Source organism: Lonchura striata, chromosome 4 (genome assembly GCF_046129695.1).
Source record: "Lonchura striata isolate bLonStr1 chromosome 4, bLonStr1.mat, whole genome shotgun sequence".
Taxonomy (NCBI): Eukaryota; Metazoa; Chordata; class Aves; order Passeriformes; family Estrildidae; genus Lonchura; species Lonchura striata.
Genome location: NC_134606.1, coordinates 8,725,589 through 8,748,882, shown reverse-complemented (window position 1 = coordinate 8,748,882; position 23,294 = coordinate 8,725,589). Strand labels below are relative to the sequence as shown.

The 23,294-nt window shown below is 38.7% G+C and overlaps 2 protein-coding genes across 5 annotated transcripts in view; both read left to right on the top strand.

Moving 5' to 3' along the window:
• The first annotated feature begins 1,298 nt into the window (after window positions 1–1,298).
• On the top strand, window positions 1,299–9,798 carry HAUS3 (HAUS augmin like complex subunit 3). Of its 4 annotated transcripts, none has more exons than XM_077782723.1 (7): window positions 1,299–1,510; window positions 2,370–2,428; window positions 2,560–2,610; window positions 3,190–4,099; window positions 5,130–5,566; window positions 7,201–7,429; window positions 8,753–9,798. In XM_077782723.1, the coding sequence occupies exons 4-7, from the start codon at window positions 3,272–3,274 to the stop codon at window positions 8,996–8,998; spliced, it is 1,740 nt and encodes a 579-aa protein (XP_077638849.1). In that variant the 5' UTR covers window positions 1,299–1,510; window positions 2,370–2,428; window positions 2,560–2,610; window positions 3,190–3,271; the 3' UTR covers window positions 8,999–9,798. The 4 variants fall into 4 exon arrangements, with proteins under 4 accessions (XP_077638849.1, XP_021391315.2, XP_021391316.2 ...); XM_021535640.2 differs by having other exon boundaries at window positions 3,067–4,099; XM_021535641.2 differs by lacking the exon at window positions 2,370–2,428 and having other exon boundaries at window positions 3,067–4,099.
• A 1,549-nt stretch (window positions 9,799–11,347) lies between these two features.
• The window catches only part of POLN (DNA polymerase nu), an 85,925-nt gene continuing 73,978 nt past the window's right edge, over window positions 11,348–23,294 (top strand). Inside the window, exons 1-6 of the mRNA XM_021535632.2 lie at window positions 11,348–11,420; window positions 14,341–14,402; window positions 17,587–18,069; window positions 18,412–18,599; window positions 18,759–18,871; window positions 20,726–20,883. Coding sequence (XP_021391307.2) covers window positions 11,363–11,420; window positions 14,341–14,402; window positions 17,587–18,069; window positions 18,412–18,599; window positions 18,759–18,871; window positions 20,726–20,883 — 1,062 coding nt within the window. The 5' untranslated portion in view covers window positions 11,348–11,362. The remainder of the gene's footprint in view (window positions 11,421–14,340; window positions 14,403–17,586; window positions 18,070–18,411; window positions 18,600–18,758; window positions 18,872–20,725; window positions 20,884–23,294) is intronic.

Genomic DNA, 23,294 nt, shown 5'->3' with positions numbered 1-23,294 from the left:
ATCCATAAGGCTTAAAAATACAGGTCTAGAAGCCAAGGTAAAAAGTCTGCCATAAATAGAAAAACATGGCATAAACCTCCCCCCGCCTGTATGACTCAATGACAAATTTAAGGAGGCTGTTGCAAAGCACACGGGGAAGCCCAGGAAAATGTGGCATGCGAAATGTGAAGAGGAAGTGAAGACGGCTAAACTCGAGGAGTGGCCGATAAAGGATGCTCAGAGGGTTAGAACACGTTTACATGATGCTTATTTGAGAAGCAGCCTTTGCAATGCAGAGGTCCTGCAATCTGTGGCGAGAGTTTTCTGCTAACTTCACAGGCAGCAGCAGCCAAAAAGCCAAGAAAACAGGGAGCATTGTAAGGAAGGCACTGGAAATGAGGATTCCATAGAAAACCTTGGTACACCCACGCCCTGAGGACTCTGCAGTCTCGTCTCTGCGCCCTGAGCAAGGCACAGCAATGCTGTAAAAGGCTGAGGAAGATGTTGGGAACAATGAGTGGAATGGAGCACCAAATTTTGGGACTCTCCAAACTGGAGAGGACGAAGCTGAAGGAAAATAATCTGTTTGTTTTTTTTTTAATTGCCAGGAATACCACAGGTAAGGTACATGCAGAGGTGGCAGTGGCCAAATCCTGAAACGCTAGTACCAGGAATCATTTGATAGGTTTGAGAACAAGCTACAAAACCATTAGGAAAGTGACTTTTCAAGCAGCACTTCATAACGTTCTGGGATGTTGCCTTGTGAGGTTATGTGTCAGCATGTTCAAAAAGGCCATAAAGAATTTAAAGCCCATGAATTAAAGGACTAAGCAGGGGTGAAAACCAGCAACACTGGGTACGGATGGCGAAGTGCCCGCCGCTAGCCATGTCTGGGCTTCGAGGAAGCTGAAGGGCACAGCGGTCAAAGCTGGACGGCAACAACTGCGCTCAGGTCTGCCCCATCCTCCCCTTCCCGTGTTCCGGTCGGGGGAACGGCGAGCAAGGCCCGCGGAGAGCCGCAGGGCGGGCGCTGAGGGCAGCGCGGCCGGACCGAGCCATGGCGGCCCGCGGAGCGCCCTGAGGGGAAGCGCGGCCCGGCCGCGCAGCCCCGCCCGCGTGACGTCACCGGCGGGCGGGCCGCGCGCGAGGCGGAACGCCGCGCGCCTGCGCGGGAGGCCCCCATTGGGCGGAGCGGGCGCGCGCGGCAGCGCGGTGGGGGGAGCGGGGCGGGGACACCGCGCGCGCGGCGGGCGGTTCGAGCTGCGGGCGCTTCCCCGAACCTCCCTCAGCCTTCCTGAATCTCCCTCAGCCTTCCTGAACCTCCCTCAGCCTTCCTGAATCTCCCTCAGCCTTCCTGAACCTCCCGCCGCCGCCCCTTACCCTCCCTAAGCCTCCTTTCTACCCCCCCTTAGCCTCCCCTCCGCCTTCCCTCTTTCCCTCAGCCCTCCCTGAGGCTCCCTTCAGCCTTCCCGCCATTTCCCGCCTCGCTCCCCTCCCCTCGAGCGGCGCTGCGGCGGAGCAGAGCGCCGGGGTGAGTACGGAGCTGTGCTGCGGGCTCGGGGCTCGCTGCCGGAGGGACGGGGTCAGCCGCCGCCGCCGCGTCCCCGCTGCCTGCGAGCTCTCGTCCCGGCCGGTCCCGCCGTGGCTGGCGGCCGCGGCCGTCCCGGGGCGCGGCCCCTGAGGGGACGGGCCGCGGGGCTCCCGCAGGGCTCCAGAGCTGCTCTTCGTGGTGTTTGAAGGCAGTGCCAGTGTCGTGGTGGTCCGCACAGGACTGCGTGGGGGCTCTTATTTCACACTCAGTAAGGTTGGAAGGGACCTTTGGAGACCATCCAGTCCAACCGTCCTGCAGGGTCACCTGGAGCAGGTTACCCAGGAACGCCTCCACGTTGTTTTGGAATGTCTCCAGAGAGGGAGATCTCACGACCTCTCCGGGCAGCCTGTTCCAGTGCCCTGCCACCCTCAGCGTAAAGTTCGAAATCAACTCATGTTAAAGTCAAAACTTCCTGTGTTGCACTTTGCGGCCGTTACTCCTTGTCAGTGGGTGCCACTGAAAAGAGTGTGGCAGCATCCTCTTGGCACCCATATTTATCTATTTTGAGGGCAGAGGACGCTTGAAGCGCTGCCCTGTGACACGAAACTCGCAACATTCTGTGTCATCTGCAGTCTCTGAGCTAAGTCAGACACGTGGGGAGCTTTAGAGGAATGGTTTTATTTGTTCACTGCTCCAGGAGGGCAGAGAGGGTTCTCAGGTGAAATGTATGTTTTAGAAACAAAGTGTTATGTAATATCAAACTAAAAAAAGGTCTATTAGTATTACCACAGTATTGCAGACAAGGCCTCCTGACTGTTGATAGCTTGATATCCTTTGCTGTCTGTTACATGTGCTATAGGATCCAAAGCTGATTATTTGTCTGCTATGAAACAGAAAAGCAGCAAACTCCCATTTCTTGTAGGTTGTGACCGTTTCCACAAGAGTATTTTTACACTGCTTTTGATTTTATTTTTTTATAATAAATTAAAAAATCTGCAGGTTTATGTTGAGGTATTTATCTGTTAAAGTATTTCTTGTTCCATTTTCAGAGGAAACATTGAAGCAAAGGTTTAGAAGACAAGATTCTGCTTGCTGTTGAGGTAAAAAAACCCTTATAGCTGAGATCTTGAAGTGCAGTGTAACATCACTGTAGTTTTGTTTTTAGAACAAACTGAAAACCCTGATCATTTTGGAAGATTTAAATAATTGTAGGTGGTTTTTTAAATGAATGTGTGGAAAACCATTTAAGTAAAATCACTTTTGCAGGCCAATGAATTGCTCAGTGTTAACACCTGTTACTTTTAAATGAATGATATGTACTGTTTCCATAATAAGTTTATATGAATTAAGGAAAAATGTAAGTGCTTGCAATGATCTGGGATGTAACTGATACAAAAATATGTCCTGATTTGATCAACAAAACATGTTAAGATATCTGAAATTAAAATTAGTTTCTAGTCTTTGAATAGCCACTGTAATCCAAAACAGCATTCAGGGTTTTTTTTTTTGCTTGTTTTGATTTTTTTGTGATCTGACATTTCCCTTTTCCTATGCAGACTCTTTTTATTAAAAAACTGAATATTCATTTTAAATGGCAAAAAATTTAAAGCTGGAATAATACCCCAGACTTTCTAATGTGTTTGGATCTTTTCTACTTACAAAAATATTTTCATCATGAGCTGTGGGAAGGATTTTGTGGACACTCTTAAAAAAATTGGATATCCAAAGGCTGATGAGCTTAATGGAGAAGATTTTGACTGGATGTTTGAGTCTTCAGAAGACAATTCATTTTTGGAGTGGTTTTGTAGAAACATAAATGGGCAGCATGTGGTATCTGAAGAAGAACTGCAGGATTTTGATAATCTTCTCCAGTGTGGTAAACCTGTTTTGGAAGGAAATGCACTGGATGAAGTCCTTAAAACCTTGGAGCCCATGGGATCAACGAACAGTAGCCAAGAGGAGGACAGGGAAGAAGTGGAGAAATTAGAGGATGAGCTTCAAGATCTTGAGAAGTTAAAAAATCTTCAAATTCATCGGCATAATAAGCTTCAACTGTTTGTTGCTACAAACAGCCACTTGTTACAAACATTCCAAAGCAGAGAGGAAGAAGCACTGAAGGATTGGAAAGAAGGACTGGAAGTGTTTACTGCGGCAAATAATAAGCTTGACAATGAACTGCAGTCTCTTATAGCTGCAGTGAAGGAATTTGCCTCTTTTTTCACTGCTTCAGATTCAGAACAAGGGTCGGATACACATCCAGTGTTTTTTTCCCTACTTTCTTTGGACAAATACTTGTCTGTGGAAGAACAAAACACTGCAGCACTTACATCACACATAAAAAAGCTTTTATATGAAGGTATGTCTAAATGCACTGAAAACTCACATGAAGGCAGCTTTCAACTTGAAGATTTAATCAAGCAAGTCCCCTTTGATGAGCCTAATGATTTTTGTGAAGAGAGGCAAGAGATAGCCAGGCTCCAGGCAGCATATATTTGTGGTCAGAACCAGCTAATTCAGCTGCAAGCTGAAGAGGAGGGCATGAATTCAGCTATCCAGTGTGCAGAGAGCCTGCTGCAGTCCTTGGACACGGTAAGACACAAAAGGTGAAAGAAGGTACTGGAGTTTTAAACAGACAGGCCAGTTCCACTGGATCTAGTGAAAGGAATTGCTGAGTTACTGTTTCTATTGTTTTATGTAGTGAATTTTTATGAAGTTTTAGTCTTGCCCACAAAACGGCTCTTGTGAAATATCTTCAGTTCCCATAGTTGTAATTTCTTCAGTGTGGTAGAGTACCTTTAATTCTACTTTCCAGCATCACTACCTTTAAAATCTTAGAATTTATAGTATCTTTCTAGCTTAGTTTAACTTTGAATTTTCAAATTAGATCTGGCTCTTTGCACAGTAAACAGTATCTTGGCTTTGGTTGGAATTTTGTGGTGTCAGGGAGCCAATATGATAAATGTGTTCGTGTTTGTATTACATAGCATAAGCTTAAAAAGTTTTAGTTTACTCACTTGGAAACTCAAGTATTTGTACCAAATAAATGAATCTGATAGTTGAAGCCCCAGACAGGGCCCCCAGCCCTGTCTCTCAACGAGTGAGTGACAGGCAGATGTGGTTAGTGGAATTTGTGAAGAAATCATAATGAAAGGAAAGGTATTTGCATATGCCAGTCGTGGAATAACTTGAGGCATCATGTCAGTTTGTATATTTTCATTTATGGATGACTAGTATACAGGACTTAATTGATTAGGGTAATTTGAAAAAGATTGATTTGATATCTGACTGAATAGAAAAAAATTTGTTTGCTTGTGAGATTTCAGTTAGGCATGCTTGAAATAGGTGGTAGGTAAAATGCAGCTCTTTTATTTTTAACCCAATAAACTGTTTCCTGACCTTGGCAGGGAATTACTTTTTGCTGAAATATATTTATTATCTAGTTTGTTCATCTGTATTTGCATTATTTTGTAAAATTCTGTAAAACTATTTGTTGAGTTTTCATTTAATTTTGTAGCTAAATATAGCATAAGTAAATGAGTCTTATATGAACTGAAGAAATGTTTGGGAGGTAGTTTGGCAGGAACCATGAAGAAATTCACAAATATTTTGTTTTATGCAGGATATTGGACAACAGGAGAACATTGATGCTAAAATATCTAGTTTAAGTGCTGAAATTTCAGCAATTAAACAAGACATAGCTCGGATAAACAACGAAGAGCTGCTTCCCCTTCTTAAGAAGAAAGCACAACTTTTGACTGCACCAGTGGTGAAAGAATACTTAGATCACCTAATTGCTCGGCAGGACTGTTATGCTGCGATTCAAGATAAAATAGGCAGGCATTTGATAAGACAGAAAACATCGTTTGAACTTATTCAGCTGGCCTGTGAAATGGAGCTGAAGAAACACCAGGAGATCAGCTGCCAGCTTGAGAATTTGGTAGAATCTCTGGAAAAAAGCACTGATGAGTTACAGCAAAGACTACAGTTGATAGCTGAACGAACAGAACAAGAAAAGCCAAGGAGCACTATTAGTTCAGAGGATGGTTTATCTTGCAGGTAAGTATTATAGTCACTGTTGGACTTGGACTTTCTTTGAAATATATTCTTTGAAATAATACTGGGGAGATGAAGGCTCAGGCAAGGTAAGCCTTGCCTGCTGCCAAGTTCTTATGTACTTGCTGTAGCTAATTAGAATTTTGAATTTTCAAGAACTGAAGCTTTCAAGATGTGAAACTTGTTTCTTCCATGTCCTTTGAACTTCTTTTCAGGTTTGCCTGAGGAAAAACTGTTCAATTATCAGTCTTTTTAATATTGCTGAAGCATTCCTAATTAATATCCATAACATGAAGAATGTTCAAACCCAAGCCTTTCTTATCTAGCACCTCCTGATGCTCTAGACATGTAGATGTTAATAGCGGTGATTTCCCGGGCTGTGTGCACGGCCTCATCGGCTGGGCACACAAAAACCCCCCGTGTGGTAGGAGAGAGGAATGACTCCTTTGGACTATGAAATGTGTGTAGCTCCTTTTTACTGCTTCATTTGCCATCTGGTTTGAGTGTCCTGGCACCCATGTAGGAGCCTGGTTTTTCACCATCTAAATAGTTAGGTCTCCTTAAAGTTCAGGTGATAGATACAGTTAAGGATGTGTACTGTGCTGCTCATCCATCAAGACTAAACCTTTTGATGAGATAAATTGTATAATTATAGGTGTGTTACTGTAAGACTTTACCTCCTTCTATAGAATGGTGCTTTAAGTGTTTGTTTTTTTTTAATAATTGATAAGTGATAGCTGAGTATGGTTGGGCACAGTGAATAACTGGAAGAATTAGGCAGCATTAATTTTACTCCTATTGTGTGTTTGTGTCAGCTTGTTACATTTTTGTTCAGGTTTATTATAAAGTCTACAAATCACTGAATGTTTCTGGCTACTTTTTTTTTTTTTTTGATTAAGGGAAGGCAAGTTGAAAGAATTTAAAACTTTATAGGGTTTGTAAACAGAAGACACTTGAAAGACATTCAGTTACTTTTGAAATACAGCCTATTCTCTTAATAAAGCCAGTCTGGTTTTATATTAGCTCCTGAAGATTTTTGTTATGCAGAGGTGGTAGTAACATTTGGACTATGTAATGTTGTCTGTAATCATATTGGGCCCATTCCTGATGCAGTGTAAGGGTACACTTCGTTATAGTGTGTAAAGCTATCTTTTGCATGACATATAACTCATTGGAGAATTTCTCAGCAGTCTCTTCATAGACAGATAGAAAACAGGAAATACTTCAGTAAGCTTGAAAATGTTATGAAGCTTGTTCTTATTTCTCATTGGCCATTGAAGTTTGCTTTCATTCAGCACTTAAAATCCATGTTACTTTGCAGCTCTTGAAGTATCAGGAGATAGTTGGCAAAACCACACTGTCAGTTTCTGTTTGCATTCATGATGTACTTACTGTTAATTCAATATTTCCTTGCTGCTAATTGGACATTGAAATATTTTGGATTCCTGTTAATCAGTACTATATATAGATGGAATCCTGAAATCAGTGGGAGATATAGCAGTTTTGTAAAAGTGCCCTCAACAGAACTTACCTTACTCATCCTCTGACTTCTCAACACAGACATGTTCTCTTAACTAATGATGATAGAGTGCTTAGGAAAGTTAAAATATTTGTGTGTCTAACTTCACTTGTTACAGGCTGTATCAGCTTCTGGAAGGAGGAAGTAAAAAACAACAATTGTTTAAAACATACAAAAGCCTGGAGCAGATGGCTCAGAAGTTAAAGCAGGACTGTGCTAGAGTAGAAGATCAGCTGGCAGCATCTGCTCAGGAGCAGTCTCTCCTTTTGTCCAGCCTAGAAGGGGATGTGGATGCCCTTCGTGGTGCTCTCTATGATGGAACAAATCAGATACAGCTCCGGAGTCCGGTGAGCCCTTCATGATTTTATTTAAATTACTGCATTGTGTGTCATGTTCTTTTACTGATAAAGTATAGTGTGAAGGCATGCAAATGTCCCCACTAATTAGCAACAAATTTATTAACATAATGATGATGGATGATGGATGCTGAACAGGTACATTGTTCTTGGCTAGTGCTCTATTTTTTTTAAATTCTGGCAGGTAATAATTTTTTGGTTTCTGAGCAAACTCTTGCATCTAAGTCAATTTCTTTCAAAGGCATGTGCAGTCCTGCATTCCTGTAGGCTTGTGGTGTGGGAGATCCTTTGTCTGGGTAGGGTGTCACTGGAAAATTCATTTAAGTTGCTTTTCATTTCATATGGGCTTTCTCCCCTACTACCTCTAAGACCCCAATAGTGTGGTTTGGCCCCTTAAAAGCCTGGCCACGGATGTGTCATTTGGACAAAATAAAAATACCAGAATTTTGAAGTACAGCTGTAGTAGGACAATCCTGCTACACCGCTCTCAGATATTATGTTTAGAACATCTTTTAAATGGGAACAGGGTTTGTTAAATGCACCTTGTTATGGTTTTTAAATCTTTGTAGATACCTCAAAAATGCATCAAGGGAAATCTGTTACATAATACTTTCTTGGTTAATTACATAAAAATATATTTAGCAGTCATCTGTCAAATGAATTTACAGCATATAGCACAGTTTTTATTTAAAAATGAGACTGTAATTGGAACAGTACATTTAGAGATTGCATTTTTAAAATCAAATACCTTCCTATTGATTTGAGTTACTTCTTAAAATATGACATCTCATTCTACTGGTACTGTTTCTCAAGAAAAGTAATTCCTTTAATAAGGAAATAATGTGCAAGTAGATGATTAGTCTGCTTATACTGAGCTATCACAAGAATGCTATCTGGGAAAGTTGTAGCTGTAATTTAATGATTTAATTGTAAAATTGATTTGGCTTTTTGTTGTGCTTTTTTTCTGTTTGTTTGTTCCCTTTTAAGATTTGACTAGCAATGAAGACTTGTAATAGAAAATGTAATTCACTCATGTCTCTAGGTCAGGTTCAGATTCTTATGGTCTTAACTCATCTGGTCAAGAAGTAAATTAAATCATATTTGCATAATACAATATGAGTTCTGTTACATGGAGCTCAAAAATGACATACATTGAATGGAATCCCTTAACTTTGTTTTCTGGGTTTTTTTGTGATTATGTTTTGATTACAAACAAATGGCTTCCCAAAGCAAAAAAACCTTTCATGTTTCTAGTTCAGCTAGTATATTAACAATAGAAAAGTAAGAATTTTTTGTCTTTTATTATTTTCTTAGGAACTTAGTGAGCAGTTTCACCAACTGGAAGTGGATTTAGGTGAACTAAATCGTCTCCTTAAGGATCTGGTTGCTGACCTGAAGTCGAAGAGAAGCCTTTTAGAGTCCAATAGGCTGCTTCAGATGGAAAGAGACTTGTATGTGTATTTTTTCAATGATGAAGAGCAGTTGAAAGAGATGGTAGAAAAGATTGAGCAGCAGTCTCAGGTTAAAGCCAGTGGTCTTCAGAACCAGTGCAGTTCTTAATGTCTAAAGAGCAACATACTCATAAGAAAGGAAAATGTCAATGTAAACTGTCTATGAATTTATGGAATAAACTGTCAAGGCTGACACTTGGAACAAGATGTAATGTGCTCATAGTGAAGAGGAGAGTTCTCAAAGGCAGCAGATATTCCATTCTTGTTTCCCTTACAGTTCTTCTAAGAAGACTTGGTTTTGTTTCTAAGAAGACTTTATTAGAAATGTGTTGGAATATGTATCAGAATCTGTTTTAACTACCAAGACCATCTGTTTTAAGACCATTCTAATATCTCTTAATTTAACTTATGGCCTGTCTTCTCCATTGAAGCCAGTCTATATTTATCGTGGCTTGTCAGTGAACAAGAATTTAAAATTTATCTTTTGTACTTCTGAGTTTGCCTTATAATTTATAATGATAGGCATTTCAATTCAGAGTGCTGATGCTTTCATACTTGTGCTTTCATTTTCATTGTTAGCCCATTTATCAATTTTTTATATAGCTTCCTAATATACCAGTGGAACTAAATAGGCTTTTATAGTATGGTAACTTCCAGTCTTTTATATTTTGATGGGATCAGCTGTGCTTGCTTTCAAGCACTGTACATATCGATGGTGGTTAGTATATTTGTTTAAATTCAGTAACAGTAGTCTTAAAACTATTTTGATGACACACTTTGAACTTCTATGTGATTATAACTTATTTTTAAATGTGTAATTTTTTTAGCTTACTGGTTGGATATCTTTATGTCTGGATTTCATGCTGCTTAACTCTATACTTTGTGTATATTATTAAATGCCAAACTCCATCAATTCAGTGCAGTGTGGTTAATATTTATGGTGAATCTGTGTGGGTTTTTCTAGGCCTGTTCTCAGTCATGGTGTCTGCTTTGTATTTAGTCTGATGGCTTCTCATTTTAGTCTGCCCCTGGGGCTGTGACTGCTGCTTCCCAGCCCAAGAAGTCAGGGAACAGTTTAACCCTGTGTAGGAAAGAAGTGTTGCTCTTGGGCATAGAGTTAGGAGGAGTTGAGTGCAGGGAAGGATTGTACTTCTGACTCTTGGAATGTCAGGGAAAAGGAAGTCATGCCACCTCTCACATGCTTACTGATTAGAACTAGATGGATATAGCCAGTGCTAATGCAGCATGATGGATATTCCTCTTTGAATTGGACACAATATTTGCACTTGTAGCTATTAAAGTTTGTAAGGTCTTGAGCCAAGAAAAAGGAGGCAGAGGAACTGTTGTTTGCTGATGGTTAAGTTTGACAATGTGCTCATGTACTGGACCTAGTGGGAGAAGATGAGAGTAACAGGACTCCAGCTACCCACTTGTATAGGAATAGTTTAGTGAACAGCAGGTTTTGCTAGAGTGACTGATTTGTACACCTTGGATCCTTGAAGTATTTTTTTAAATGTTGGATGTTTCTCTTGTGTTTGTGTCAAGTTTTACACATTCTTCTAGTCTAACTGTAAAACAACAATAAGTCATCAGTGTGGACACCGTTACTTGTGATTCTCCAGAGTGTGTTGTACCTAAGGATTCTCCAAAGTATTTTGTAGATATTACAAAATATAGACAGTTCAGCTGGAAAAAAAGCTCCTTTTCAGAAAAGGATAGCATTTACAACAACAGTAGCTGGGGTCAAAACTTGTAGAGACGATAAATGTTGTTGCCCATTTTCTTAAATTGACAAGCTATAGTAGCTATTTTAAAGTTACCAATATATAGCAGTATTTGAATGCATCAATTATACAAAATTTAAGAAAGTAGGGGTCTTTAATGATAAATATTTTCTGAAACAGCACATAACTAATGGCTGTATATTGTGATAGTCTTGCTTGTTTCTTTAATCTTGTGTTGGCTTAATTTTGGCAATTACTTGAAAGTTAATTATGTCTTTCTGAATAAAATCCAAGCACTAGTAACTAACTGTATGCACATGCGAGATGCAGCCTAGTTTAAAGATGGGAGGGAGAGGGAAAGTATCTCAGACATACAGACTTCTTGTTTTATTTGTCAGATTTTATTTTCTTTTAGTACAAGTTAACTGTACTTAGGAATGCTGATTTTTAATTGGTATATTAAAACACTATTTCAAAGAGGTTTGTTTTTATAAATTAGTATATTTTTATTTCTGATACAATACTGATCAGTATGTCTGGGAGCAAATGTAATTTTCTATTGAGAATGAAGGGCTAAACATGTTCACTATATTTTGTCTTTAATTTCAACAGAATACAAGTAAGAATTACTCATGCCCCTAATAAATTAATAATTTGTGTGTTCTGTGTTTAGGTTTAACTTTAGAATGGAGCAGTACATAGGATGTGAGATTTCTAAAGTGCCTTTATCTAATATTGCTCAGAGGATTATGACAGCTTTGCAGTCTATTCCTGTAGAAGCTCAGACTAACAGAGAAAATAACCAGAGTGAGTAAAATTTAGCCTGTGTTTTTCTGTTGAAAAATTGAAACTCAACAGTAACAAACATCTAGTCCCTGTTTTTAAATAGAGAAAAAGAAAAGGTGAGCCTTTATGTTAACAGGTTTAGAAGAGGAATTAAGCTGTAACTGTGACATTTGCTGGGACTTTGCCGATTCAATAATGTTATGTGAGTGCAAGGAATGGTACCAATATTTTTTCTTTCTGTTCCTGCTATGTGGTACAGGATTATATGGGAATTTCAAACTGTTCCTTAAGTACTACAATGTTGTAAATTAGATGCATACATTAATTTGACTCTGGACTGGATATTTAAAGATCGCTGGAGGAACTAGAAACTTAACAGGAATCCTGTGAGCTCTCCAGACTCATGTCTGTCCTTAAAACACATGTTCATTAGCAGTGTGCTCCTTGTGAAATTCTTGGGGGGAGGAGTGAACAAAAGTCCCAGTGAAAGAACAAATGAGGTAATGTTAAAAGTGCCTAGCAGATCTAGAACATTGTGGGCACTAGGGAGGTTTTACAAGGTGCAGGTTTTATTCTCAGTTCTGTGCAAGTCACAGTCAGTCAAATTGTGGCTCTGGAAAGAAGTAGAAAGTTAAGAGTTTCGTTTAATTTCAGTTGTCTGTTTTCTCCTGAGAACTAGATCCTGAAATATTATTTGATTAATAAGCTTTAAATCTAACATTTATTCCTGTGTACACTGTGGTTTTTGCAGCTGCTGTTGTATATTATGGTTCAGGCTCTTTCAGTAAAACATGGGATCAGTGGAGCCTGGTGGTGTAGCAGTGACAAAGGTAATAGTTCATCACTGTGTAAATCAGTGATGCACATTTAAAGAAATGTGGGATGAGTTAATTTTAAAACATTACATTGTATATGGTACATCTGGGACTGAAACCCAAATGATTTTAAAGAAATTTTGATTTCTTTTTAGCCTCACTTTGATATTTTACTTTTCTTGCTACCTTGTCATTGCCTATACATACATATTTATATGTATATATAGCTTTAGTGTGGGTCTGTAAAAAGTTTACCTCTCTTAAAACAACTGCAAACCTCTGATGTTAGTTGGGCTGTTTCAGACTGCATTGAACTGTATTTTATAGATTTTTAAATTTTTATTTCTACTTAATGGAAAAAATGTTTGTCTTTAGAAGGTAAATATTGGGCTCAGAACAAATATCTGCAATGTTGACCTAGTTGGTGAAATTCTGTGATTATCCTGGCAGTGGAGCTCTAATCTTTCCATCAAGCCTTGAGGAGCTGGAAGGCAGGGACGGGTTTCTGCTGCCATCTGGTGATACTTTGTCATAATTCTGAAACGGGAAGTTGCAGAGCTCTTCAATGCCTGTCATACTGATCATTGTGTGCTGGAGGAGAGAAATGTAATCCTCATCACCTTCTCTGGGGATTGGATATGTCAAGGAAAAGTGTCTAGCTGTAAAACAAAAGCATTGACTGTAAACTTTGATGCTATAATACTTAATTTATTATCTCATTGTTGTAGAAAGTGTTGAGAAAACAAAGGTAAAAGGTTTGATGCTGCAAACACAGCTGTGCCTTATTGCCTGTTCTAACAGCTTAGGTTAGAAGTTTGAGCTGGAGCTCAGTGTCTGATTCTACACTTACACTAACATGCATGAGCTTATTGTCTTCTGTAGACAAAGGTCTTGATCTGCCCAGACAAGTGTTTTTTAGAACAGTTCTAGTAAATTGAAATAAATCACATTATACTTTGTTGGACTTTGGTCAATACCATTGTTTTGTTTCAGGAAGTATCTTGCTGCTGGTAATGCCAGTTCATAGCTGACAGCAGCAGTTCAGTGTTGTACTCACTATGGGGAGACAAAATACATACCTTGCCTGTAAGGTGGGCAATAAGATAATCTAGACATAAAGGAATCCTAACTAATTACAAACTCTGGAGACACCTGCACTTCAGGGGAGTTCTCTTTTTCCCTGTTCCTTTCTGTACCCACTGAGGTAATTACTCCTAGCCTGTTACACCTGGCTCCTTCACTGCTTCTCCTCTTCTTGGGACTTGTGGACAGTGTTAAGGCAGAAAAGAAACACATGTCCTAATTGTTTCATTTGCCATGGTGTGAGTTTGAGGTGCATTTGCAAAACCTTGGAACTGCAGAATCTGTATTTTCAGAGCCATGGACTAAAGGTCTCTGGCAGTTCAGTGGGGACCCAGACTCCCAGCTGTGCTGTGCTCTGTGTCAGACCCAGCACTGGTGGCTGCCTGCTTCTCGTGGGATTGTCATCTTCCAGTTTGTCAGGTCTGAGATCTCCTTGCTCTCTCTTACCTGGTCTTAAAAGGCCTGCTCTGTTGCAAGATGAGCAATGTGGAAAAATTATCCCCTGCAGGTGAAACGTGGTCAGTTTGTAAAACACGATATGCTAAACTCAAATACAAATAATGCTTTATAGAACAAAGGTTTTGTGAGATACTGCTGCCAAATTCCTAGAAAACAGTTAAGCTATGTAAAGTTTCTAGAGTTTGGATTTTTCTTCTTTTTTTCCTTCGTGCTCATACCCCCAGCTGTACTATGATCAAAATGAGTTGTGTTTTCTTGAAAGAGGCATGTAATTACAGAATTATAGTAATGCTTCCTCTGAATTCAATGGAAAATATTTTTCTGCTTTGTAGTGAATTTTAAGTAATTTTTTCTTAACAGTGACAGAGCAGTCTTTTACATATGCATATTTTGGAACCTGCATGGCCTTTTTAAGCATGAATACTAGCTTGATACTAACTTGATAAATGGTTGTCGAGGGAAATTTTTTTACAATCCTTTCAGGTTTGGTAAAAGTGTCAGTAATATAACCCTGTATGAACCTAAGTTATATGGGCTGCTTGCAGATTAATTTGTATTGTAAATTGTTTCTTCTTTTTTTGAAGGTATAGAGAAGACAAAGAAAGATAAACTAGGTGATAAGGATGCACATCTGGGAAATGAAAAGGCAAGCATTTACTAAGATTGAAAACCACTAAAAGCAGTCTTCTAGCAGGTTTGAAGTTATAGATTGGTTCTTTCATAACAAGCTTTACCATGATACATTTTATACAGTCATAGTTCAGGTAACTTCCTCTGTCTTATTTTACACTTGACCTATATTTATCTATGACAGTCTGGGCCCAACTTCTGTTCCCTTTTCACAGGAAGCTGGTCTTTTATGACAGATTGATCAGGAATGAGGTTGCCACATTCAGACAGTCACCAGAGTTTAGAAATATTCTCAAACTCCTGTTACTGAACAATCATAAAGTGAGCTGATTCATATGAAAAATCATTTTGTATTAGGAAACTTAATTTTGGGTTTAATAATTTCTCTGCATTTGGTTTGGTGTGCATGTGAGTGAGTGCCAGTGTAGAGTGGGAACAGGTAACTGTGGCAGTCCCAGCTCAGGCTTTGCTTGTAAAATCCATCAAGTTGATGGATGAGTTGCAGATGCTGCAACTAATCCCAGCTGCAAATTTCAGAGTCTGCCTTACCCTGACTCTGGTGCATGTTGCACACTTCAATTCCATTCAGGTTGCTCAAGATGCAGAAAACTGATGCCTCGTGTGGAATGAGATAGTTTCCTACAACTTACACTGGCTCACAGGCGCTCATGCAGCTGTGGGTGCACATGGATAGGAGTGGAGCCCCTTTTTGTAACAGTGACACTCTAATTTTGACTCACTACATCTAATGAGATCTTCCTACATTGATATAAATTATGAAACTACCTCCTGGGAGTAATTTTTTCTACTTCCAGCCATGTCATTATTTGTAATAGAAGGTCAGTTCTTCATGGAAGCTGCTGTTTCTCTCTGTGGTTAATTGTAGTTCCAGCTGTATTATTCTGACTTGATAATTAAATTCCTTCGTTCATATTTTTTGAAACTTTAAAAGAGAATTGCTTATTCCGGGTTCTATAATTACTAGAGTGTCCTAATTTAAATTCTGCTGTGTAAAATGATAAAACTTTGCAGTTTGTCTGGAGAATACACTTCAGTGAATTAGTTGTCTTTCTATGGCTCTTAAACATTTGGCCCTTCTGTGATATTATTTTTTCCCCTTCTGGTAACTTTATACCTTTTTTTTTTTTTTTTTTTTTGCAATTAGCATTGCAAAAGTGCAGTAATTTGTCTTCATTCAGAACAGCCACTATTCATTTTGGTAGTAGCAGAAGCTGAATTAACTTCCTTTTCCTATTTACTTAGAACCTTGTAATTGTACTTTTGCTGTAGAGTTGATCTTGTGAAGTATGATCTAAAGCTGTCTTAAGCCTTTTTCATCGCTTGACTGTATAGTTCTAAAGTTTGAGAATATGGAAACTGGCTTGAGGAATATTGTGAAACCATAAAAAAGCCCCAGACTTACTGGCTTTGTCATTCTGGCTTGCTCAATCAATACAGATGGGATGGAGGTGGACAGTAGCCTTTGATCAGTGAAAAATGTCATCTTGGGAACTGGAGGGACCCCTGAACAGCAGCACCTGGTGGTTCTTTTGGAGGGAGGAGGACTCAGTTTTTGCAGTGGTAATGACAGCAGATGAACTGGATGAGACTGGGCTATTGGAGACCAAAATACAGTAATTATGAGAGACTTCAGTCACTTGCCAGTGGAGTCGATGAATATTAAGCTTATGCATGGTGCTTCAACTGAAAATTAGGAGACAACTGCTTTGTGGAACAGTTAGAGAACTCATGAGAAAAAACTGTTTTTATTTGATTCTGTGTGAGATCAGGTGCAAAATCTTCCCTGCTGGCAAGTGCTTTTACAGAGACTATAATCTTTTGGAAGCATTGAAAGATAGGCAAGACATTAATGCTTAATTTTCAAAAAGAAAACTATATCAAATCAAAGAAGCTTTTAAAAGAAATTGTATGGAATTGTCCTCCAAACCCAGAACATTTGTAGGTAGTATAGGGATTTATTCAAGGCAGAATATTGATTATTTTAAATGAATACTAAATTGTGTCTGGAAAAAGTAGTATGGCTAAGAGACAGTATGAAGGAGACTACTAAAAAATGTCATCATGCAGAAATGTGAGCTTAGCAGAATTTATATTATTCTTTACTTGCCTCATGTGACTAAGTTAAATGAAATATACAGTGTTATAGTTCAAACTAGCTTTGAGGAAAAGCTTGCAAATGCATCGCTAATACATAATTTTTTCTAATGCTTCAGGAGTAGAAAGCTCGCCAGCTCCTCTAAGGTCTGTTGGTGATTGAGGCATAAAAAGTATTGAGGGAAGATGCAACTCTATCTGTAAATAGTTAAACACACATTTACCTTGGGGAATCTTGGAAGGATCACTGCCATTCCAGAGTCATTGTTCATGAAATCAAGGCAGAGGATCTATTTCAGCTGACGAGTTTGTAGCAGAAACTAGCAAAATAAGTAGTAAGAAAGCACTAGGGCCAGTAGCATAGCAAGGAAATTTCTGAAGGAAATAAGGATGGAGGAGTAGAATTCAAGCACTACCATGCAGCATCTTGCTTAATGCTGTTTAGTAGCATGCTGCTGTAGAGGGATCCAGGGGCTATCTGGAGTAGGAAAAACTGTTCTGGGTATATTGGATTAAAAAGAATAGAATGTAATACTTATTCATACAACTCATACTGTTCAATGCAACTTTTTAATGTATTTTTTTTATGTCTTGCAATCCTGCAAGTTCCTTGAAGGGATCCAGTTGATTCACATATTTGAGATTCCAAAGCAGTCATTAAAGTCCCTTGCCAAAAGTTCTGTAAAAAACAAAACTGTCATGAAAAGAGTTCTGAATGTTGAAGCTAAAGATGAAGGGTCTCTTCCCTCTTCATATAATAATAACCTTGTCACTGTGGAAGACAGGCTACTGGACTAGATACCTCTTACAGTTGTTAATTTGCTGTTTTTAGTGTTGGACTAATATGTTAAAAAGTAAGTGGTTGTGGATGTAAATGGTATATGTCAACAAAATCTCTACTGATAAGTATTTGAATTTTGGTTTATGTAATGTGGTTCCCCTAACCTGGCTCTGTTTTGTTAGTATCAACAGTTTTTCATAGAATTTTGCTTTCTTGAAAGCTTATCTAAATTAACTTAGTGCAGTTTTTAGTTTCTCCTTATAAGTCAAATAGTCGGTTTGCTAAAAATTTCTGATTTTCCTAGGAGGATTGTGATTCCAGAATTGCCATATTAAAAACAACTGTCAGCCCAGAAAAAAGAACTGCTGGTCAGATAGTCAGGACAGTGCATATGGATAAAATACTTGGCTGTCAAGATACCAAAATATTGAGCTGTTACCAGGATTCAGGCTTCCCAAAATGGGGGTGTCAAGAAAAGAGTCTTTCAGTAGAAGAAAAAAACCTGAAGGATGAGGAAAACAAAATAGCTATTCCTCTTAAAAGAAAGCAAAACGTGCCTACATCTTGTTCAGAGAAAACAAGAAGAATGCATGCAAATACCTACATGTTCTTACATGAAAGAAGCTGTACTCCTGGACAAATAAAGTCTTCTGGAAAGTATCCTTGTGATACCAGCAGTTTAGAATGTGAAGAAAAAAGCAAACTTCTTGCAACTATAGAACAGGCAGCAGCTTTTGTCACTACTATGATATTTCAAGATGGTTCTTCACAGCTCAACTCTGAGCAGGTTAGTGAAGGATGGGTTTTCTTTAGAGTTACTTCTGTAGAACCATTTGAATGTGCATGTGACTAATAATCACAAAGCCACATTCATTGGCAGCACTTTTGTGTATGACATCCCAAAATGTACAGTTAGGTTACATTTAATTTTCAACTACCAAGTAAAACTTAGAGAAAATGAAACCACTAAGATTTTTGTTTCAAGACTGAAACACTTGCATGCTCTTCTACTGTGTCAATGGTGAATGCAGTAACTGTAGTGTACATAATAGGTTTCATATTGTAAAATACCTTTATAAGATTGCACAAAATCTGTCGGAGGAAACACTATTGTAATTATATCTAACAGGCCTCTACCTCATCAGTAAAAGGAGTTGTTGTGCTGGTGAAGAATCAGACTGATCAGCCTTATTCTCCAGGTCACACTTCAACTGGTTATACTTGGAATGCTGCAAATGAAACTGATAAATTAATTTATTTAAAAACTGAACAGTCATCTCTCTGGGAACAAGAACGAGCTCACAAGAAATTTTCTTGGTGAGAGCATGTAGGAAAGAATACTCTTTTTCTTTATAGGAATAAGGAAATGTTTTGGGTTAACTGTTTAGTATTAGGTGCTAATTAAAAGGATAAAGTAAATAGATTGACTAAATCTAGGAGCAGTATAGTGTGTGTTAATGAACTACTTCTGTGCAGGCAAGTGTTGTTTCAAATGCTGCAGTGCAAAGTTCCAATAATTTGCTTCAATGCAAAAGATTTCCTGAGGACTCTCCTTCAAATTTATGGTAACGAAATCAGCTGGAAACAAGGCAAGTATTGAATCTGTGATCTCATCCTGTAACCTCTTCACTATTGGTGTTTCTGTTAAAATCACTGAGTGTCGCAATAACTGAATTGGTGGTTAAGTAATATATTAAAAAACAGAATTTAGTATAGTACAAAAGAAGACCTTTCTTGGGGGAGGTTGTGACCAGAGGCTTGGCAGGTCAAGATAATGTGTTCTTCTCAGAGTAGGAATTAAATAATTGAGTAACTTAAGGATAGCTGCCAGTGGAAACAAAAGCTTTCAACACAGTCCTGACTATAGCTGAAAAGGTCAAACTACTTCATGTTTCATATTCCCTAGGAAAAATCTTTCTCTGCTTAAAGGAAGGGCTAAAATAAATCCCAGAGATACTCATAGTTGTCAGAATTAAGAATCACTTGAATGGGCCCATGTTCTTTAGATAGAAACAAGTAAAACTCTTCTCTGTGGATTTAAAAGCAATTACTAGCAACAAGCATAAGATGTAAATATAAAGTCTTTCTTGTTTTGGGTTTTTTTGGGGCTTTTTTTGGTTCCATATATCAAATTGTTGAGGTGTTAGGGCATGGGTTGGACTTGGTGATCTTTAAGGTCTCTTCCAACCTAGTAATTCTGTGAAATTACTGCTGAGTGAGTTACAAAAGTACATGTGACCTTGCAGGAAGGGCTTTCTCTCTGGAGAATCATCAGCTTGTGTTCAGCATCTGAAAAGTTTCAGTAAATCACAGTGAGGATCTGTACAAAAACCAGCACTAGGAATGGGAAAGGTGGGAAAAGAAATGCCATAATGGGACTGGCAATAGTAACAGTTTTATAATTTGTACAAACAGGAAGTACTTGATAGTACCTGATCCATGGGATTTGAATCTGCAGTTTCTAGTAACCAAAACAATTCTTATTTAGGCTTTAAACTTTGAAACTTGATGCTTCCTCACACATTATTTCTGCTATGAAAAAAGCAAATAAAGCTCCAACAAAACAAACAAAATGCCTAAAATTCTCTTCAGAGTAGTCCTGTAGCTTTAACTTGCATGATGGACATTAAAATTTGCTTCCAGGTAACTGAGTCTGCAGGGTTGTGAAGCATGGAGTTCTCTAGAAATGTACCTGTAGGTCATGGATTGAACTTAGGGGTTACTGAAGAGGATACTTAGGTTTATCTTTGAATATATCACAAAGCAGTCTGGTTATTAGTTTCCCCTGTTCTTTGTGGAACAGCAGGATACATGTTGAGATTGTAGTTCAAAGGAAAGTGAAACAGCGCTGGGCTTGGCCCATCCTATCCATCTATGTGAGCATGAGGCTGCAGTGTAAGCACATATGATGCTAAAGGACAAAAGGTCTTGAGTTTTGGCAACAGTGCATTGTGCACCCATATGTGAATTCATATATACATTAACAATCTTGGTCTGTTTACTAGGAAGTAAATCTCTCCCTGATCCCCAGTGGCAATTTTGTGGATATCAGTCAAGTTAGCAACAACATTAAGAAAACTGTACCAGAGGGAGACTCATCAAAAAACTTTCAGCTTGAAGTTTTTCAGTTCTAAGAAAAGAACGTTTTTACAGTAAATCTAAGGAGCCAAAAGTTTACTTATATTTGAAAACTTGAAAAAAACAAAAAAATCCACCCCAACCTCACAAAACAATATTCTTCAAAAATGTGCAATACTGCACTTCTTCCTGTGTAGTCATGATATTGACCATGTGTTACAGCTGCAAATTCAATGTTTAATATTTTTGTAGAGTAAATACTTGTCCTTTTATGATGTGTGTGTGCAGGAAATATGGGCAAAACTTTAGAGCTATTTTTCAGTATGGGAGGTAATTTAAGTATTTTGAATAACTTGTTTTTGTAGTTGCCAATAGTGTTGTGTTAGATCCAAGGATTGCAGCATGGCTGATAAACCCCAGTGACACAGTTCCTTCCTTTGAGTGTTTAATACAGAAGTATTTTGAAAAGCCTTTTTCAAAGGGAGCAGAAAATACAGATACAGACACTTTGAGAAATATATCAGTAAGTAGTTTGTTTTCAATTGTTTGGGTTAAGAAGGGAAGGATATTATAATAGAGTTGCTTTTGCTTAGAAAATATTGTAAAAGAAAGGCAATTGATATATTTTATAATGGAAAAAATATTCTATTAATGTGACATGTTGGAAATAGAAATAAAGGGGAGAAGGGGAGTTTTACTTCATTTACCAAGATGGAAGCTCGTTCTCCAGGAACAGCTGTAAAATTTTCCTTTAAAACTGTAAAGTTCAGTAAAAACGTGAATTAATATAGAGCTTTATATTTTTTCTCTTCACCTTCCTGTGAAATAATTTCCAGCTCTCCAAAATATCTAATGCTGTGTTTGTTCTCCAGTTCCTGAGCACTTGTAGCCTTTGTTTAGTTGATTGTTATTAACAATTTTGCTAAATTTCACAGCTGGTACACACCACATTATAGGCTGAGAAACAGCAGGGAGTCAAATGTGAACCTTTAAGCATTTGTATGAAAAAATCTGTGAATTTTAATTCTCAGCATGAGAGGATGCATGATGTACTTTTTTTTCCCTGCACTATGGAAAGTTCTTCCTGTATCGTATCAAATATCCTCTGTATTTCTATTGAAATTCTATTTCCTGAGTGTTAAAAAATATTTGTATCTGTTTTGGGCCATGGGGATCTACTGTGGGCACTTTAGCTTTCAGAGGTCGTTTGAAGAATAAGATGATGTAGAGCAACTTAAATAACGTGGTTTTTTCTGACATTCACTTTTCAGAGGCCTTGCTCATTCAGACCAAGTATTGTACCATGATTATAGGACTTGTAGGATACAAATCCACAGATGCCAAGTGGGCTTGGAGCATAGATAGAGTTTGGTTGCACTGGCACTTACCCATCAGTGTAGACATTTCTGAGAAAAGCAGAGGCAGTTTACTTGAAACCATTGGCTGTAAACTGCAGTTGTTCAGAAGCTGCTTAATGAATTTATAAGTGTAGGAATAGACAAGCAAACAGACAGAAGTTATCTATGGTTCTTTTATTTGCAATGGCCTTGCTGTGAGTCAGCATCCTTAATCTTGTCTCTTCCCTTAGCTTGACTCAGTCTTTTGTTCTTCAGATATCACATCTGTTGTTAGTTATTTTTCAACTTTTTTATCCTGATTCCCAGCTCTGAGTTAAATATTAAAATTTTATTTCCTTCCTGTCCTACTTCAGGTCTAGTTTGTTTCCTTGCCACAGCCATCTCCAGTGTCTTTATGCTGACTTCTTCACAGTTAATGTCTCCTTGTAACATCCTGTGCCTATTCCCCCCACCATGCCTTATTCCTTAATTTGTCACCTGCACTCTCACACTTCCTTTTTTGGCTTTTCTCTTCACTCAGAGAGTTCCACTTCTTCCTGTGTCTCCTGGTTCTTTGCCAGGTTTATCTCTTCAGTCTTCTTGCTCTGTTTTTATTGGTAGATTCCTAACAGTTGTCTGTACTGCCAGAGGGATCTGTGGTAAGTGATAAATCATCTTGTGCCTCACTACTTCAGTGAAGCTCCCTGTCTTCTGCTAGTCTTGTCCACCCACCCCAGTACTTGGAATTACTGCTGGTTTATTCTGTAGCCCACAGCTCACCCACACACCTCTAGCACAAGGATGTGCTGCTTGCTGCTTGTCTGTATATTTGGTGCTGTGCCAAAGTGGTCATGGTCCATACTCCCTGAAGCATTTGCTGGAACAGGTGCTAAACATTATGATGGTCTTGTCATTGCTGCATGTACTGATGAGGAATTTTGGTGTCAGTTGCAGCTTGTCACTGGGCTCACTTCCACCTCCAGAAAGGGATCAAGCAAGCTGTCTGTATTTCAGAGACAGCTCGTTTGTTCCAGAACAAGTTGGTATGGACAAGGTTTCTTGGAGACAAGTTGGTGACTTTTCACTGCAGTATGGACTAGACTGTCTTAGAACAAGGATCATCACCAGTGGATCTGCATATTTCAGCTTGGAAGAGAGCCCTCTGCATCTTACCTTCCAGGCCTGCTGTTTCTCAGTCTTTATTAAGTTTATTTTTAATGGTCATGTTATTGGAGCTAACAATCTTTCTCAGTATTTGTATTTTTCATTTTTCAAAATGGTATTCTAGCCAATTGAAGGAGGTGAACTGACGCTGTGTGGAGCACCTCTGAACAGAAGGGAAGGAAATGAATGGTTCTGGCACAAAAATGGCAGTACTTATATGAGAAAAAGAATGCAAGGAATTTTACCTCATTTTACAAGTAGTAAGGGAACTCTGACTTCAGTGTCAAAGGCAGTTTATCAATAAACTCTGTACTTGATACACAATGTAAATACAGGAACAGGCAAAATCTGGAATGTTCATTATCTAGTGATGTATTCATAGTCTAGTGCTGTGTTTTGGGTTTGACAGAGATCTAACAATGTTTCTAAAATA

What these genes read in the sequence shown, in the direction of transcription:
- HAUS3 (XM_021535641.2), top strand. Translation starts at nt 3,185, where the DNA reads ATGAGCTGTGGGAAGGATTTTGTGGACACTCTTAAAAAAATTGGATAT. An exon ending in TGCTGCAGTCCTTGGACACG is followed by an intron (nt 4,100 to 5,129) that starts GTAAGACACAAA and finishes TGTTTTATGCAG; the next exon opens with GATATTGGACAACAGGAGAA. An exon ending in AGATACAGCTCCGGAGTCCG is followed by an intron (nt 7,430 to 8,752) that starts GTGAGCCCTTCA and finishes TTATTTTCTTAG; the next exon opens with GAACTTAGTGAGCAGTTTCA.